Consider the following 14,761-nt stretch of genomic DNA (forward strand, 5'->3'; position numbering starts at 1 on the left):
CTTTTGGTTTTTAAAGTCCTGCAGTTCTTAGAGCAAACAGCTCTTTGAAGATGTGTGGTGGGCTCATCCACAACTTGCAGGTAGTTTAGTAAACCTTGAGCTCAGTAAGAACTGTAGCTGTGTTTTGTGTTTCCTTCTGCCCTAAGCAGGTACTGCACATCAGTTTGTGCTCCAGTTGAAGCAATGGCTTGTGCCATGTACACTGTGCACAGTGTGAGATGAGCATCAGAGGAGGATTGTGGTTTCCTGGCAGGGTTATTCCCTTGCCTGGCCTTGTCAGTGAGAGCCTGGGCAGGAACCCCTTGTGTGAGGGGTGCACTGGCCAAATTTGTTATCAGCAATTCAGAGGAAGGGTTAACAAGCAATTAAATGCTAGCTGGGGATTTTTAACTGAAAGCAAAGATGGTGAAAGTTTGAGTGTGAGAAAGAAATCAGTTGTGCTCTCTTTGCCTTGATTTCACCACAGCTCTGCTGGGCCCTTTTTCAGCAGACAGGAAATAGCTTAAACTGGACTATCAGCAAAGCAAGGAGTGAGCCTGGAAATGGGATGTTTGCTCCAAGAGCATTTTGGCTGTGACCTTGAGAGCCTCCAAGGCATGTGTTGGGCTGCTCCTGGCAAGGTTTACTTTGCACAGCTCCAGTTTTCCAGTACAGTGTCAGTGACTGGACATGAGATAAAACACAGAGTCCTGATGATGCCTGGAACCCCCAGAAAGTGGGGAATTATTGTAAAATCACAACTGCCTTCTTCTTCCCGTTCTTGCACCCAAACTAAGCTTGTGTTCCTTCACACCTTGCATTTCTTCAGCCCCTGGTGATGTTGGATTCCTCGGGGGCTCCCTTTGGGTTTGGGTGTGAGCTGTTCTCCCCCCTTTGGGCCTGGCTCTGGGCTCTCCCCCTTTGGGCCTGGCTCTGGGCTCTCCCCCTTTGGGCCTGGCTCTGGGCTCTCCCCCTGCTGACTGCAGTGCCTGTGTTGGTTCCCTCAGGTGCAGCTGGAGAGGATCCGGCAGGCAGATTCCCTGGAGAGGATCCGTGCAATCCTGAACGACACAAAACTGACGGACATTAATCAGCTCCCTGAAACATGACACCCTGATGGGCTCCAAGGCTGTGTCTGGGGTTTTTAACTCATCTTTATAGCAACATTAATTATTATTTAACTCTAACCGAGAGAGCAGAAGACAACAGAGGGGAGCAATGACTTAAGTTTTGTTTCTAGAGGGGAAAAGGTTTCGTACTGGGCAGGAAGAGAGCACAAGGGTGACTTGTAGTGTAGGAAGGAGAATTTCTAATGGAAACACTAATGAGTGCAGTGTTTCGTGTTCCACTGAGTGGGATCAGTCCTTACATTCTGAAAAACTTCCCTCTTTCAGCCGACTTCGTAACCTAATATAGAGTTTTGGAACATTATACCCCTGTCTTTCCCTCTGTTCTTTCCCCCACTACTGTGATCAAAGTAGCTGCTGGAAACTATTGTCCCTCCAAAACGTTGAAGAGCAAAGTGGTTGAAGTTTTTCTGTTTGAATAGTCAGTAACAGTATTCAGCTAGCAGAGAGAATGAGGTGTAGAGTATGCTGTATGAATATTTTATATTAAAATATGACTTTATTAGCAGGACACTGGATATTGATCTTATTTCATAACTCAGTACTTTTTTTTTTAAAAACCATTGGCTCTGTGAAGAATCTGAATGCTGCTGAAATGTGGATATGAGTGAGCTGTGTATCTCCTGAACAGATAAATGCTAATCCAAAAGAAAAAGAACACTGTACTGAGAATTTAACTCCTTGCCATTTTTCTGTTGAATTCAGATACAGAAAGAAAAGCACAAGAAATGCACTGTTTTGTAATCTCTTTTCACAAATGTAATTTAGAATATGGAGCTACAACTGGTTGTTTCTCATCTCCTAAAGCTGAGCAGTGCCTGGAATCCCTTCTCTGTGGAAAAAAAACCCAAAAAACAACAAACAAACAAAAAAAACAAGCAAACAAAAAACCCAACCAGAAAAAAAGTTGTGTGCATGTCTGAGCATTGGCCCGAGGTGGTGCAGGTGTGCTCTGCTCTGGGGTGGCACCAGCTGTGCAGGCAGGAGCTCTCTGGGGAGGGCAGGTGCTGAGTGAAGCTGTTCCTGACCCCTCTGCCAGGTCAGCCTCGTGTCAGCTCACAGGGAGCCGCTCTCAGACACTCCTGGGCAGGGCACAGACCTGCAGGCTTGTGCTGCTGGAGGGGGCAGTGCAGCTCTTTGGTGTCCTGCCCTGCTCAGAGGTGGCTCCTGGGCTGTCCCCTGGTTCTGCTCCCAGACTCTGAATTGGCACTGAGTGATGTGGCAGCAGAGGCAGGAAATTCTTGTGATCACTCAGTTGCCAGGTTTGGGTTTCTTGTTCTATAAATGTCCAGAGGTAACATGAGCATCCCTCCTCCTCCTCCTCCTGCACTGCTGGAGTTCATGCACACAGCTGGATGGATTCCTGAGCTCTTGCAGGTGTTGATGATCCTGGTGGTACAAACCCAATTCTTGGACTTTGCAACTCACTTAAAGGAGGCTGAAGGAGCAGATCCCGCTGTCCAAAACTTCTTAGTTTTTCCTCCATTCCTTGATGTTTTTACTTCATATACTTGGCCAGAGATCTGCTTTTCTTCATCACCTTCAAAAGTGACAGAAAATGCTCCAAACTGCAATGCACATGACTATATATTTTAAGTGCTTAGATCCTATTTTTAGCAGTGTATATCCTGCTACTGACATAAAGTCAGAACCAGTGGTTTTGAAGAGGAATGCCTTAAAAACAGCCAAAAAAGCATCATATAAGCTCAATTCCTTTCCACTCATTACAAGAATTAAAGCATTTTATTCACCCTAGCAATTAATTCTCTTCATAATCCTGACACCCAAAAGTAATCTTTCCCACCTTAGTAATGACTAACAGATGGCAGAGCTGTCATGTCTAGAGATGACACTTACTGTCACATAAAGGTGACGTTGAAGTGTGGCTTGAGTCTTATTTGGCTATTACGAGATTAGGGTTTTTTTACTCTTCCTCACTATTTGCTGAACTGTGGGTGACAGCAGCCAGGTCCTGATGCATAAATCCAGGACCAGATATTTTTATTCAGTTTTCCAATGGCTGGGTAGACTTTGGAGACAAAACTACAGGCCTTTAGTAGGAGCTGCAGAACAGAAAGGAAAGCTTTTTTTCTCTGTTCCCACCCTCCCTTGCCAAAAACTAAGGTGTAACAGGTTACAGGGTTAGTTACTGTAACTGGGGACTGCTTCACCTGTGCAGGAGGTGTAAGGAAACCTCCTGTAGGACAAAACTACACCACATCCTGCACCCTCTTCAGCAAGCTGAGTTCTTTAGGAACTGCACCTTGAGGTCTTTCACAGTGAAGTATTTTTTGGGTGTGTTTCTGGCTGGTCCCAGTGTGAGAGAGCAGGGGCAGGGGCTGTTCCTGCCCTTCCAGCACCCCTTGCTGGTCCCTGTGTCTGGCCTGTTCTCAGCAGCCCTGGCTGTGCTGGCTCAGAGCGTTTCAGGTGCTCCAGGGCTGGGGGCTTTTCCTTGTTTGTTTTTATGGCTCGTGGGCACAGCTTTCCCCGGGTGTGCTGGTGTCAGGGCAGGGTCAGGGCAGGAAGGAGGGAGTGGGGCAAGTGCTTTGTGCTCCTTGGTGGCCCCAGGGCCTGTGGAGCTGTTCCCAGGGCAGACCTGCAGGCCTGGGGGTGTGCACTGTGTGCTTTTCCTGGTTTGTGAAGCAGGCACTGCACAAGTGCCTCGAGGACCTTCCTTTGGTGTGGAGAGGAGGGCAGGCAGCTCTTGCATGGTTTTCCTTTTCACCTCCCTGTTCCATCACCAGCCCAACACCTGTGCTCCTGTCTCAGTGCCAGCTGTGACTGTTTTAGTGTTGGAACACGAGTCACCCTTTTCACCAACTGCTGTAATGTCAGACTTTTAAACAATTCAGTTTGAAATTGGAACCCTGGCTATTCACAGAAGTGGTGGGAGATGTGCTCCCTGCAAACTGCTGTCCCTTCTGGGGGAAGGACAGCAAAGCTTCAGCAGCAGCAACTGAGCTTCTGCTGAACTCAAACTCAAAGGGGCCTTTAAAAGCAAAACAAGACAGTGTGTGCCAAATTTGCAGAGCAAATTTAAAAGACTGTAAATGTAGGAAAAGCTCTTGGTGTAGATACTCACTGGATGATGGATTCTGGTGTTGCTGTTTGTGAACATGAGAAAACAAATGCTCTTCCTTCCAGTTCTGGGTGTTGTGGAGCGTGGCTGGGGCCGGGGTGGGCTCTCCTGTCTCAGGCAGTGCCACTGCTCAGCTGTGACAGGGCTGAGCTGTTGGTGGAGGCTGGAACAGGGCCCAGGTGGAGTTCTGTCTGCATTCCTGTACCTGTATAGTCTTAACCTGTACAAAGTGTTCTTGCAGCATGTCTGGTACCCCCCAGCAGTGCCCCCCTGTTTTAGCAGTGCAGTAACTCCTGTCCCCCCTGAGCTTCACCACGGCGCCTTTTCCAGGGGCAGGGGGGAGGGACAACAATTCCTTCTTGTCCACTAGAGTCTGTCTACAGCAGAGACTGAATTGGCCTTGTAATGGCAAGGACTGCAGAGCCATCTTTTGCAAAAGGCAGTGTTTGGAAGTCAATACTGCATTCCAGTGAGCCAAGCCATTGGTGTCCTGTGCAATCGTGGGTGTAGAATTCTGCTGTCTCCAGGATTCCAGTGTAACCATTTGTTAACTGTACTGAAGGTGTGTCCTTTATGGAGAAAGTGTTCCAAATTAAAAAAAGCTGCTGAAGTGTGTGTGTGCATGCCTCTGGTCTTTCTCCTCTGCCTCCTGCCACAGCCTCCCCCCAGGGAACCCCTGATGGAGCAAGGCTGGGAGACCATCCCAGGATAACCCCAGGGAGCAGCAATCCCCCACTCCTGAGGCAGCTGCAAGAGTTACCCTCTAACACCCTGACTATAAAACACCTGCAGCAAGTCCCCTTCCCACGACAAAAACAAAAACCACAGCATGTGAGGAGTCATATCAAAAGTATTTTATTTCACAATTCTTTACAAAATACTATGTAAAAGGTGTATTGTTCAACATACAAATGGTAAATATACAAGGGGGAATAGCAGGGATAGGTAAAGCTGATCCAGCCCCTCGTGCAGGGTCCTCTCCAGGGACAGGTCAGAAGTTCACGTGGCTCCTGATGTCGTTGATCTGTTTCACCATCTCCCGGATGTGCTCTCCCCTTCAAGAAAAAATAACCCAAGTCAAAAGGCTGCAGAGAGCTAAGCAGGAAGGGAAACACTTCAAATGGGAGAAGCAGGGAATGGGAGCAGTGCCTGTCATCCCGGGCTGGGTTACAGACTGCCCTGGGATCCTGGGGCAAAAAGCACTTCCATACATCTGCTCAGTGCTGCTCTCGGGAGCTGCACATCCTGTGCCCCAGCCCCTCCTGCAGCACGGCTTCAGTGACAGCTGAGACACCTGAACTGAACCTGAGTGCCAGGGCTCAGGCTCCTCAGGAGGGCCCAGCTTGCACTTACTCCTCCCTCAGGACAGCCTGGATGCACTTGCTCTGGTAGGCACTGAGGCTGATGCTGGGTTTGCGAGGGCTCCGCCCCTTCTCCATCTGTTTCTGTTGGTATTCCTTTTTCATTTTCACCTGGGAGTTGAGGAGAGAAGAGAAGGCCCCAGTCAGTGCTGGTCCTGCCTGCCACAGTGGAAGCTTGTTAATTACAGACTGCTGTGTTGTACTGCAATTAATTGGTTATTTCTGTGTTCCAATCTGTCTGCTTTTGCACTTCCCACAAAGAGAAGAAACCTCCCTGCCAGGCTGAGGAAGGGGGAGCTCTCTGAGGGCTTGCAGTGTGTGCAGAGGTTGTCTGTATTAGCACCAAGGGCCCAAAGCCCCTTTAGTACATTGTTGTTAATTAACACAAGTACAGCATCACTTTGTTGGCAGGACTCCTCTGTCCGCACTGAGGGATGAGCTCAGTAACCTCCCAGCCTGGTCATTCCTCCTCTCACCTGTCTGATAGCATTGCTCAGGTGCTGCAGCTGGTCATGGATTGTCTGCAGTTCCTTCTTCATATCTTTTTCAGTGTCAGATAGAACAGGAAGCTGAGAGTGGAAACTCCGAAGGACTTTCTTCATCCTTTGAAAGCAAGAAATGTCTCTGAGCTAACTTCCCTGGTACCCAGCTCTGCTTAGACACCTGCAGCCTGGTGCTTTGGCCATGCTTCCCAAGTCTCAGGGGCTTCACCTTCCCCTTCCAGCTGGTCTTAGGTGGCATTCTGCAGTCTGGGCCTGAGACTGATCACACCAAGCCCCAGCACAGGGAATTTCAGCAGCCCAGTCTTGTAACTAACCAGTGCAGCAGCTCCTGCCCACTGTTCTACCACGCCTGCAAACTGTTTAACATCAGGTGGTGTGAGGTGAGATAGAGCCCCGTGTGCACTCACCTGTTCATGATGTCTTCTTGCTTCTCTTTGGCTTCCTCATACTTGTCAGCCAAGCGCTCGGCCATTTCCCGCAAACTTTTCCTTAAGGCGAGGGAGAAACAGTTCCTTACTTCAGATCCACACAGGGGACAAGCCAGGGTGTGGGAACAGGACAAGGAAGCTGAAGAAGCCAGCTGGAGGAGGGAGCAAACCTAGAGGCTTCCCTGTGGCTGGGAATGCCTTCACTTGTCACCTGTTCCACACAGGGCCTTGTCCAAACCACCACAGAGGTGCATCATTCCTGAGGTCTGACTGGGTAAAGGAGACAGCTTCTACTCACCTCTCCTCTCGACAGTAATTCAGATCCTCCAGTTGTTTCTTCTTCTGTCCCCACAGCAGCTTCACTCTGAAGTAAACACATACAAAAAAAACCCCAAAACACTTCAACCACTTGAATCAGGCTTTACACCACAGAGAAAATGCTGGGAGTGGGAAGAACTAAAGACACTGAAAAAGGAGCAGTGAGAAAAAACTCCCATTTTGTCCTAACTGTATAGTGTAAATAACTATGATTTGAAGCAGCAGAGACTTACAGCAATTTTCCTTTGTCAGGATTAGTGCTGAGGTCAGACTTCCTGCCACGCACATGCCCAGGCAGGCAGACAACACCACAAGAAAAGTATTTTATCTCTGTGTGTATTTACCCTTTTTTTCTTCCCCTATAAGCCACTACAGAGATCAACTACTAAACTCACCCCTGCTTTTCCTGATAACTTAGTTTTAAGTTCTGGTATTCATTGTTAGTTTTACATTTACTCATTCACCAGGATGAGACCCACAGTGCTGCTGTGTCACAGAGACATGCCAGCACATTGTTATGAGAGTTTTGCATTACCTTTGCTGAATCTCCTCTTTTGCCAGGTCCTGTTTCAGTATATATTCCTCTCTGAACACCTGGGTGGCTCTGCTGAGGAGCTGAAGGCATTCTTCAGGGGGAGGAGCAGCATCTTTATCTGCAGATCTTAAGATTGAGATTTTTGCCATCTTATTAACATGTTCCTTTGGAAGGCTAAACCACTTCCAGTGTTTATGGTAAAGCTCAGGGGGGGTCTGTTTTGAAAGGGAGGAATTACAATGAAATCCCTTTGACATGAGGAAATCCCAAGGTAGCTTAAGATACTCCAAACCCAATGGCCAAGCAGTGAGAACCTCATCAGCTGAAGGCAGCCCTGCTTTGAGCAGGAGCCTGGAGCCAGGTGATCCCTCCCAGCCTGCACCATCCCTGGGCTGGATGCATCCCCCAGTGCACAGGCACCAGCCAGTGGCAGGAGCTGTGCCCCAGCACTGCCATGCCCATGTGCTGTTCAACAGGAGCTGGCCAGCACCCAGTGTTCCCAAGTGCTCCCACTGCAGGTGCCCCAGGGCTCTGCTCACTTGAGGTGCAGGGGGTTGGCAGAGCTGCGCTGCAGGATGCCCTGGATGTGCTTCTCGAAGGAATGCTCCGCCTCGGCCACGATGCGCAGCGGGGACACGGCCAGGTCCTTGTCCTCTCTGGTGCACAGCAGGGGAGGGGAGGCAGGATGGACGGTGCTTCTGCACAGGGAGAACACAGTCAGACACTCAGGCTGAAACAGCTCAGAGCCTCCTCACTGCAAGCGAGGCACTGTGGAGCTCCTGTGCCACTGCAGCTGTTTCAGTTACGTGGTAAATCCAGCCCTAGCAGGGCAGGTAAAGCTCACATCCCCACAACCTGTCTGGTCATGGCTCAAACTAGCAAAAATCATAAATATCCTCTGGCTTAAGGAGAAGAAAGTTCCAGAACAAGGCAGGCAGGCACTGCAACAGCAGCATGACCTTCTCCACAAAGCACCCTGCCTGGTCACTGCCCACCTGTGTGGAAACAGTGACATAAACAAAAGGTCTCTCGGAGAACCAGATGTTAACACTGGCTCTGCTGATGGTACCTGTCCTACCTTAAACAGTCCTGCAAAAAATAAGCTCAAAATAATGTCACCCCCTCAAGGTGTTCATTTCATTGTGCAAATGCACATTTACACCACCTCCAAAGAAAGTAACTGGAAGCACAAACAAAAATTCTACTTCTTTTGTTCCCCTTTCAGGCACACATAACCCCAACAGCCCATTAAGAATATCCACACTACTGAAAAACCTCAACAATACCATCAAGAACATTTTTTTGTCCTAGTACTCACTAAAAGTGATCTGATTAATTATATCCCCTACAAACACTCATCAGCAGTAGGTAACTACTACAGTAACACTTCAGTGCTCAGCCAGTTCAGAAAGCAAAACTCCATGGTGTGTCCTAAGAGGTGCAGAAGCCTGGGGTGAAACAATCAAAGAGTAATTGAAAAATGGGAATATCCTTTTTTGTCCTTTCCATGCAGTCATGGACTTCAACTGAGAACCACGTACAAGAGAGGCCTTGTGATGCACTCATAGCTGTTGGTGATGCAAATCATTGTGGGCCCCAGGACATCAGAAACGATCCAGAATCCTCTAATTGGAGCAGGCTGCCTGAAGGGAAGAACAAAAATTATCCAGTCAGGAAAGTTCTTTGTTCCTGAAGTTGTGCACCTTCACTATTTTGGAAATGCTCCAAGGTCAGGTAAATGGAAGTGAAAGTTTCTGCTGGTCTGACAGGTGATTTTCAGACAGAAACACAAGAATTTAAGCTACTACCCTAACTGTGCAGTAAGCATCCTGATACACAGATTGCTCAGTTGTATTGGTTGAAATCTTTCGAGCTTACTTTAATGGCAAGAATGCAGCAAAAGGTGACAAATCCAAAATATTTTCCATAGCAATCCCCAACTTAAAAGCAATTGAGAAAGAGTTTGGTTTTTTACCTGCATGGCAGTGGTTTTGTACAAAGAATATGTTCAACAAAGCACTTCTGTTCTGCTCCCAGCTCTTGTAAACTGTCTTTGTCTTCCTCATCTACAAGGAGACATGTCAGGATGCATCAGATCCACTCTGCAGGGTGAGGGATTCAGTGGTACTTGCATCCACCAGCCTGTTACTGGCAGATGTTCATCTGTTCCTCACTTCCCTCACTCACCTGAACCAAGGAATTTGTGCAGTTTATTGATCCATGTCAAGCCCACGCTGTGGACACCAGCTTCGTGTGTGCAGTGGTATCTAGAGGGACATTTGGGATCTGAAATTGAAGCAGAAAATGTAAGAGATGGCACTGAACTGAGGAAAACTCATCCTTCATACCTGCACTGCTGGTCCTGTGTATCAACTTAGTGTCCTGTCAGCTTTAACATCTTAGTGCAAGCACCAGAAACAGACAAACATGTTAAAAGTCTAAAATACTGATGAGTTGTTTTGAACCCTTCCTATCACACCACATCTGCATCACTCAGATAGGTTTTCAATGGCAGATTATTAAAACTCACAGACCAGCATTCTGACAAGCTGCTTGCTCCCAAAGCCCCAAACACTTTGTCCTGCCCCCAATTCCCTGGGATAAGCAGGTCCTTCTCTCAGGATCACCCTCCCCACAGAACTCCCTCACACTCACAGATCAGCACAGATGCAGAAACTTAAGACTTTATACCCTCAGATGACAGGATTTAGTACTGACCATGTGTGATCTACACTGGAGCCCCTCCCAGGCCTGCTCCTTCCACAGCTTTATTGAGGGCATCAGGCAAATCCTTAATCTGACCCCCCTGTTTGTCTGACACCGATGAGAACATGCAAATAACTGGACCCTAAATGTGTGGAATAAAAAGCCACAAGATGAACAACCCTACCTCGGTGCAGCTTGATTGGGCAAGAGAAGTCAGACTCCAAAGGATCTTCCTCATCTCCTGTGGCCAGTTTCAGTGCAAGTTCCAGCTCAACACATTCAAACACGTACAGGGAAGGAATAAGATCAGATCTTGGGTCCCAGGACTTCTCTGACTGTGAAGAGCATTGAATTCTTCTGTCAGACATCATTTAAATAGGAATGCCAACATAAATAGCATCAAGAAATAGCCATAAGATTTAATTGTCAAGGAATGTAGTTCAAGTTTACTTAAAAAAAAAAATTAACTCAAACCCAGGGTTTCTTAGAAAATCCTCCTTAAATTAGATCCTAGTAAATTTGATCAGAAACTGATCTATTGTCAGGGTACACATGACTGAGTTAAATAAAAGTGTCAGGGAGCTACAGGGACTGGCTGAAACAGGAGAAAGTCTTACTACCTCATTCCAAAAGAACACAGCTTTGGCACTTGGCACACACTTCCAGGCATCCTGCCACCTTGCAGCAAGAACTTGCATTAAAGAAACAAAAATACCTACAGAAAACACCCAACCAAGGCAAGGTACCTGCTCATCATCCTCCTCTCCATCCAGCACCACGCAGTGGTAGAGCATTCCCGACTCGGTGGCAATGACCAGGATGTTTGGAACGCAGGGCAGGCACAGCACGGCGCAGGCGTCGTAGCCGTAGTTGTCCTCGGCAGCCGGGTGCATGGGCAGGGGGCCCAGCAGCTTCCCCAGGCTGCCAGTGCTGCAGGGAAGAGGGGATTGTTCTCAGCCCCGCTCTGCAGGGGACTCCCCACAGCTGTCAAACAGTTGCCTGCAGTTCTGAGTCCCATCAGACTGCTGCATTGCAAGTCTGACCTGCAGCTCCGTGGTGGAGATCTCAGAGGGGAAATCAGAGCTCATTTTATTACATTTTATGCTTTGAAAGCAACCAAAGCTACACTGCCAAAATTCACGAGGAAACATTTTCATATAAGAACACAAAATACTCATGGAAAGCTCAAGTTAATGGTTACTCAACTGGTTTCTTGTACTTCACATGCAGCATTTTGTGCTGTGGCATTTCTTTGGGCAGAACTTCAGATGGACTAAGGCTATCTCACTGCCTGCAGACAGATCTCAGTGCAGAGGCACACAGTGCTGTTTCTAACCCAAGTACCACACTCTTTAACATTCAGCTACACAAGATCTAACTTGCAAGTCTTGAACCATCTTCTCAGTTTTCTAAAGTAATTCCTTCTTGTATCATGTTTTATTCTTGATTAATCATCCTGACTTTACATTGCAGAACATGGCTGTGAACCCACCATGCTCTTCAAATATTTCTTCTCCTAGGATGCCCCTGGCTCAATGAGCCTCATTTAAAGCTAAGGATGTCTGTGCCACAAAATACACAGAACAGCCTTAGACCCACTGATCTTTTTACAGACCTGTGCCTCCATATCAGATTGCTGGTGGTAAATAATGCACAGTGCATTCTGAGCAATGGAAGCTGCACCCATAACGTTTGGATGAGAAAGGATGACACACTGGTTTTGGATTCCAGTCCATCAGCACTGCCACAGAGACAGAACAGGCTGCAATACAAGATAAGTCAGCCCAGCATCCCTCACAGAGTCCCAGCCGAGCTGAGAGGTGACTCTCTCCCCCCAGCACTGCACACCCAAGCACCCCGCGAGCGCTGAGGGCAGAGCCTACCTCTGGAGCAGGCTGACGTAGGTGAGGAAGGTCTCTCCATTCTCGTAGAGGATGTAGAGGGGGTAGCCCAGCACCTCCTCGCTGCCGCGCTGGCCCAGCGCGTGCTTCGGCACCGGCACCTGCGGCCCGAAGTCGAAGGCCACGGCGGTCTCGCCCAGGGACGCGGTGTAGGCTCTCCTGGGACAGGGCACAACCAGTGCGTCAGCAAGGACTGAGGGCACCGTGTTTGAGTGCTCCTGAGGGAGGTGTGCCAAATCCCTGCCAACCCCACCCAGCAGTGCCAGCAACAAAAGGGTGTAAGTGACACCCCTGACACGGCACATGGCTCCTGCGGTGACCCTGCAGCTTCAGAGGATGCAAGAGGGGTTCTGGCATTCCTGTGAGGGACACCACTCCGTGGTGCAAGAGTTCTGCTTCCAACCAGGCCAAGAGGGAAATAAAGATAATCTATTTTCTACATTCCTCACTCACAAACATCTTCTTAACCACATCTTACAGTCAACGTGTGTTTTGAAGCTGCTACTCTGACAAATGCTTGACTGTACAGTTTGTCACCATTTGCTTTAGAAAGGTGGGGGAGAGGAGAAGGAAGAAGGAAGAGAGAGGAGAGAGAGAGGAGAGAGGGAAAGCGAAGGAGAGGGAAATGTGTAGGTACTCTGCTATGAAGAAGTGCTAGCACTGTAGAACTCATATGAAATTTTTAAGCACATTTATCACTTATTCATTAAAAACACAGCTGAGAATACTGAATATTCTGCAAAAGCATTTTAAAACACAAGAAGCCACACCAACCCTGTTTTGATGGTAAGAGTCTCCTCCTCGGTGTCTGAAAGCACAATCACTTTGATGGGTGTGTGAGGCACCTTCAGACTGTAAAACCTGGGGGAAACAAACATCAGCCATGTTCACTCTGCTGGCAGTGCTGCACGTTCCCTGCTGACACAGCCACACCAGCCACTCTCAAATTCCTCCCATCCTACTTTTTTAATGCTAACTCTGGTAAAAATGGCAGGATGCAAATACCCAGTGACAAGTTAAGGCTGGACACGACAAAAACCACACTTCAGCTAATCAAACACAAATGGGGCTCACCTTATGGTGTTGTCTGATGTCAAGAGCACAATGTGGGGCTCCATGGTGTCGCAGGGGTACCAGGCTGCATGCTTCAGAGTCAGGGATGTGGAGCTGGTGAAGAAGCGTTCCGCAATAGGAATGGTGCTGGAACACAGAGCAGAGACACGCGCTGTGACCGGGACACACAGGCTGCTTCTCAAGGGAAGCGGGGGCAGCAAGAGCTACAGACACAATGAAAAGGTTTCAGAGCCTTTATCTGTACTATGAAAGTTGGAAAGCAGCCTTAACTTGAAGCCCTCTGTTATTTCCACCCAAATATCTGCTTTTAGCTGCCACAGCTGAAAGACTCCAGAGGAGCTGCCCCATCTCTGGACATGTCCAAGACCAGGCTGGGCAGGGCTCAGAGCAGCCTGGTCTAGTGGAAGGTGTCCCTCTCCACAGCAGGAGCTGGAACTTGCTGGTCTTTAAGGTCTCTTCCAAACCAAACCACACCCTGATTCAGTGAAAAGCTAGAGGAGCATCTCGCTCCTCAGTAATTCCAACAAGTTTAGAAGGTTTTTTTTTGGGTTACTTGACAAGCAGCAAGTATTTGAGCCAAAATAATTTCATTCATGACTGCCCTACAACAGCAATACAACCTGTACCTTCCACCAGTGCCTTCTGTATCTGCCTAACCCCAAGAAAGGGATGCTGTGGAGGAAGAGTGGCAGCACAATAGTGTCATTCACCTGAGGTCTCACCCACCTGCAGTTCACCGTGGATTTCCCCCCTTCAAACTCGGAATTCTTGCCCCAGCGTTTGGGCAGCTCCAGCACCATGAGCCCCTTGGTACCAATGAGCGCCACATGGTGCTGGGCGGGGCTCAGCAGCGTCTGGTGCACGTCGAAAAGGGGCGGGTTTATGCACAGAAGAGTCTGAAAACAGAAATGTTACAGGGAACCACTCGCGGAAGCACAGCTCATCCTTATTTTGGATGGTGATCTTCGCGGCACGGAATGAGGCACAAAGCAGTGGGTTCCTTGGGGAAAGACACCCCAGGGCGGGCTGAGGGATGATGATGCTCCTTCGAGGAACAGACCACCTCAGCCCCGTGCCCACCATGGCCCTGCTCCCCTCACACCAAGCATCCCCCCACATTCCCTCACGCCCTTCTTCCCTCACGGTCCGCGCCCAGCCCCTCACAGCCTCTCACACCCCCTCCTCTCCTCACGGCCCCTCACACCCAGCCTCTCACATCTCCTCACGGCCCCTCACACCCAGCCCCTCACACCCCCTCCTCTCCTCACGGCCCCTCACACCCAGCCTCTCACATCTCCTCACGGCCCCTCACACCCAGCCCCTCACATCCCCTCATAGCCAGCCCCTCACGGCCCCTCACCTCCTCACACCCCAAACGCCCCCAACTCGGCCCCCTCCTCCTCATCCCCTCACACCGCCCTCCGCAGCCCCTGCTCCCCTCAATCCGCCCCTCCGTCCCCTCAGCGCCTCCCGCGGGCGCGGGCCGCACCTGGTAGCGGCCGAGCGCGGCGGGGTCGGCGCCGGTGCCGAGGCGGCGCAGGCCGAGGGCGAGCAGGGCGGCGGCGGGCCCGTCCCAGAGCAGCAGGTCGGAGCCCAGCCCGCACAGGAGGTCGCGGAGCCGCGGCGGGCGGGGGGCGGCGGGCGCGCGCTCGCGGAGGCGGCCGAACAGCGCGTGCTGCGGCAGCGCCGCGCGCCACTGCTCCGCCGGGCCGCACTCGGCCGCCATCGCCCCCCGCGCGCCGCCGCCGCC

The 14,761-nt window shown here is 49.7% G+C and overlaps 2 protein-coding genes across 2 annotated transcripts in view; one reads left to right on the plus strand and one right to left on the minus strand.

Moving 5' to 3' along the window:
- The window catches only part of RABEP1 (rabaptin, RAB GTPase binding effector protein 1), a 47,113-nt gene extending 42,313 nt beyond the window's left edge, over positions 1–4,800 (plus strand). Inside the window, exon 18 of the mRNA XM_064394478.1 lies at positions 987–4,800. Coding sequence (XP_064250548.1) covers positions 987–1,088 — 102 coding nt within the window. The 3' untranslated portion in view covers positions 1,089–4,800. The remainder of the gene's footprint in view (positions 1–986) is intronic.
- A 217-nt stretch (positions 4,801–5,017) lies between these two features.
- On the minus strand, positions 5,018–14,757 carry NUP88 (nucleoporin 88). Its single transcript, XM_064394480.1, has 17 exons — positions 14,501–14,757; positions 13,738–13,907; positions 13,012–13,137; positions 12,712–12,798; positions 11,920–12,096; positions 10,783–10,966; positions 10,221–10,371; positions 9,518–9,616; positions 9,306–9,396; positions 8,872–8,973; positions 7,870–8,028; positions 7,331–7,456; positions 6,776–6,841; positions 6,457–6,537; positions 6,023–6,149; positions 5,539–5,657; positions 5,018–5,240 (listed from the first exon to the last, which is right to left on the minus strand). Exons 1-17 carry the CDS (start codon positions 14,735–14,737, stop codon positions 5,177–5,179), a joined length of 2,166 nt encoding a protein of 721 aa, XP_064250550.1. The 5' UTR covers positions 14,738–14,757; the 3' UTR covers positions 5,018–5,176.
- Positions 14,758–14,761: the final 4 nt, after the last annotated feature.

The sequence above is a fragment of the Passer domesticus genome, chromosome 19, assembly GCF_036417665.1.
Source record: "Passer domesticus isolate bPasDom1 chromosome 19, bPasDom1.hap1, whole genome shotgun sequence".
NCBI classification, from domain to species: domain Eukaryota; kingdom Metazoa; phylum Chordata; class Aves; order Passeriformes; family Passeridae; genus Passer; species Passer domesticus.

What these genes read in the sequence shown, in the direction of transcription:
- NUP88 (XM_064394480.1), bottom strand. Translation starts at nt 14,737, where the DNA reads ATGGCGGCCGAGTGCGGCCCGGCGGAGCAGTGGCGCGCGGCGCTGCCG. An exon ending in ACATCAGACAACACCATAAG is followed by an intron (nt 12,799 to 13,011) that starts GTGAGCCCCATT and finishes TGTTTCCCCCAG; the next exon opens with GTTTTACAGTCTGAAGGTGC. An exon ending in TACGTCAGCCTGCTCCAGAG is followed by an intron (nt 10,967 to 11,919) that starts GTAGGCTCTGCC and finishes TCTTCCCTGCAG; the next exon opens with CACTGGCAGCCTGGGGAAGC.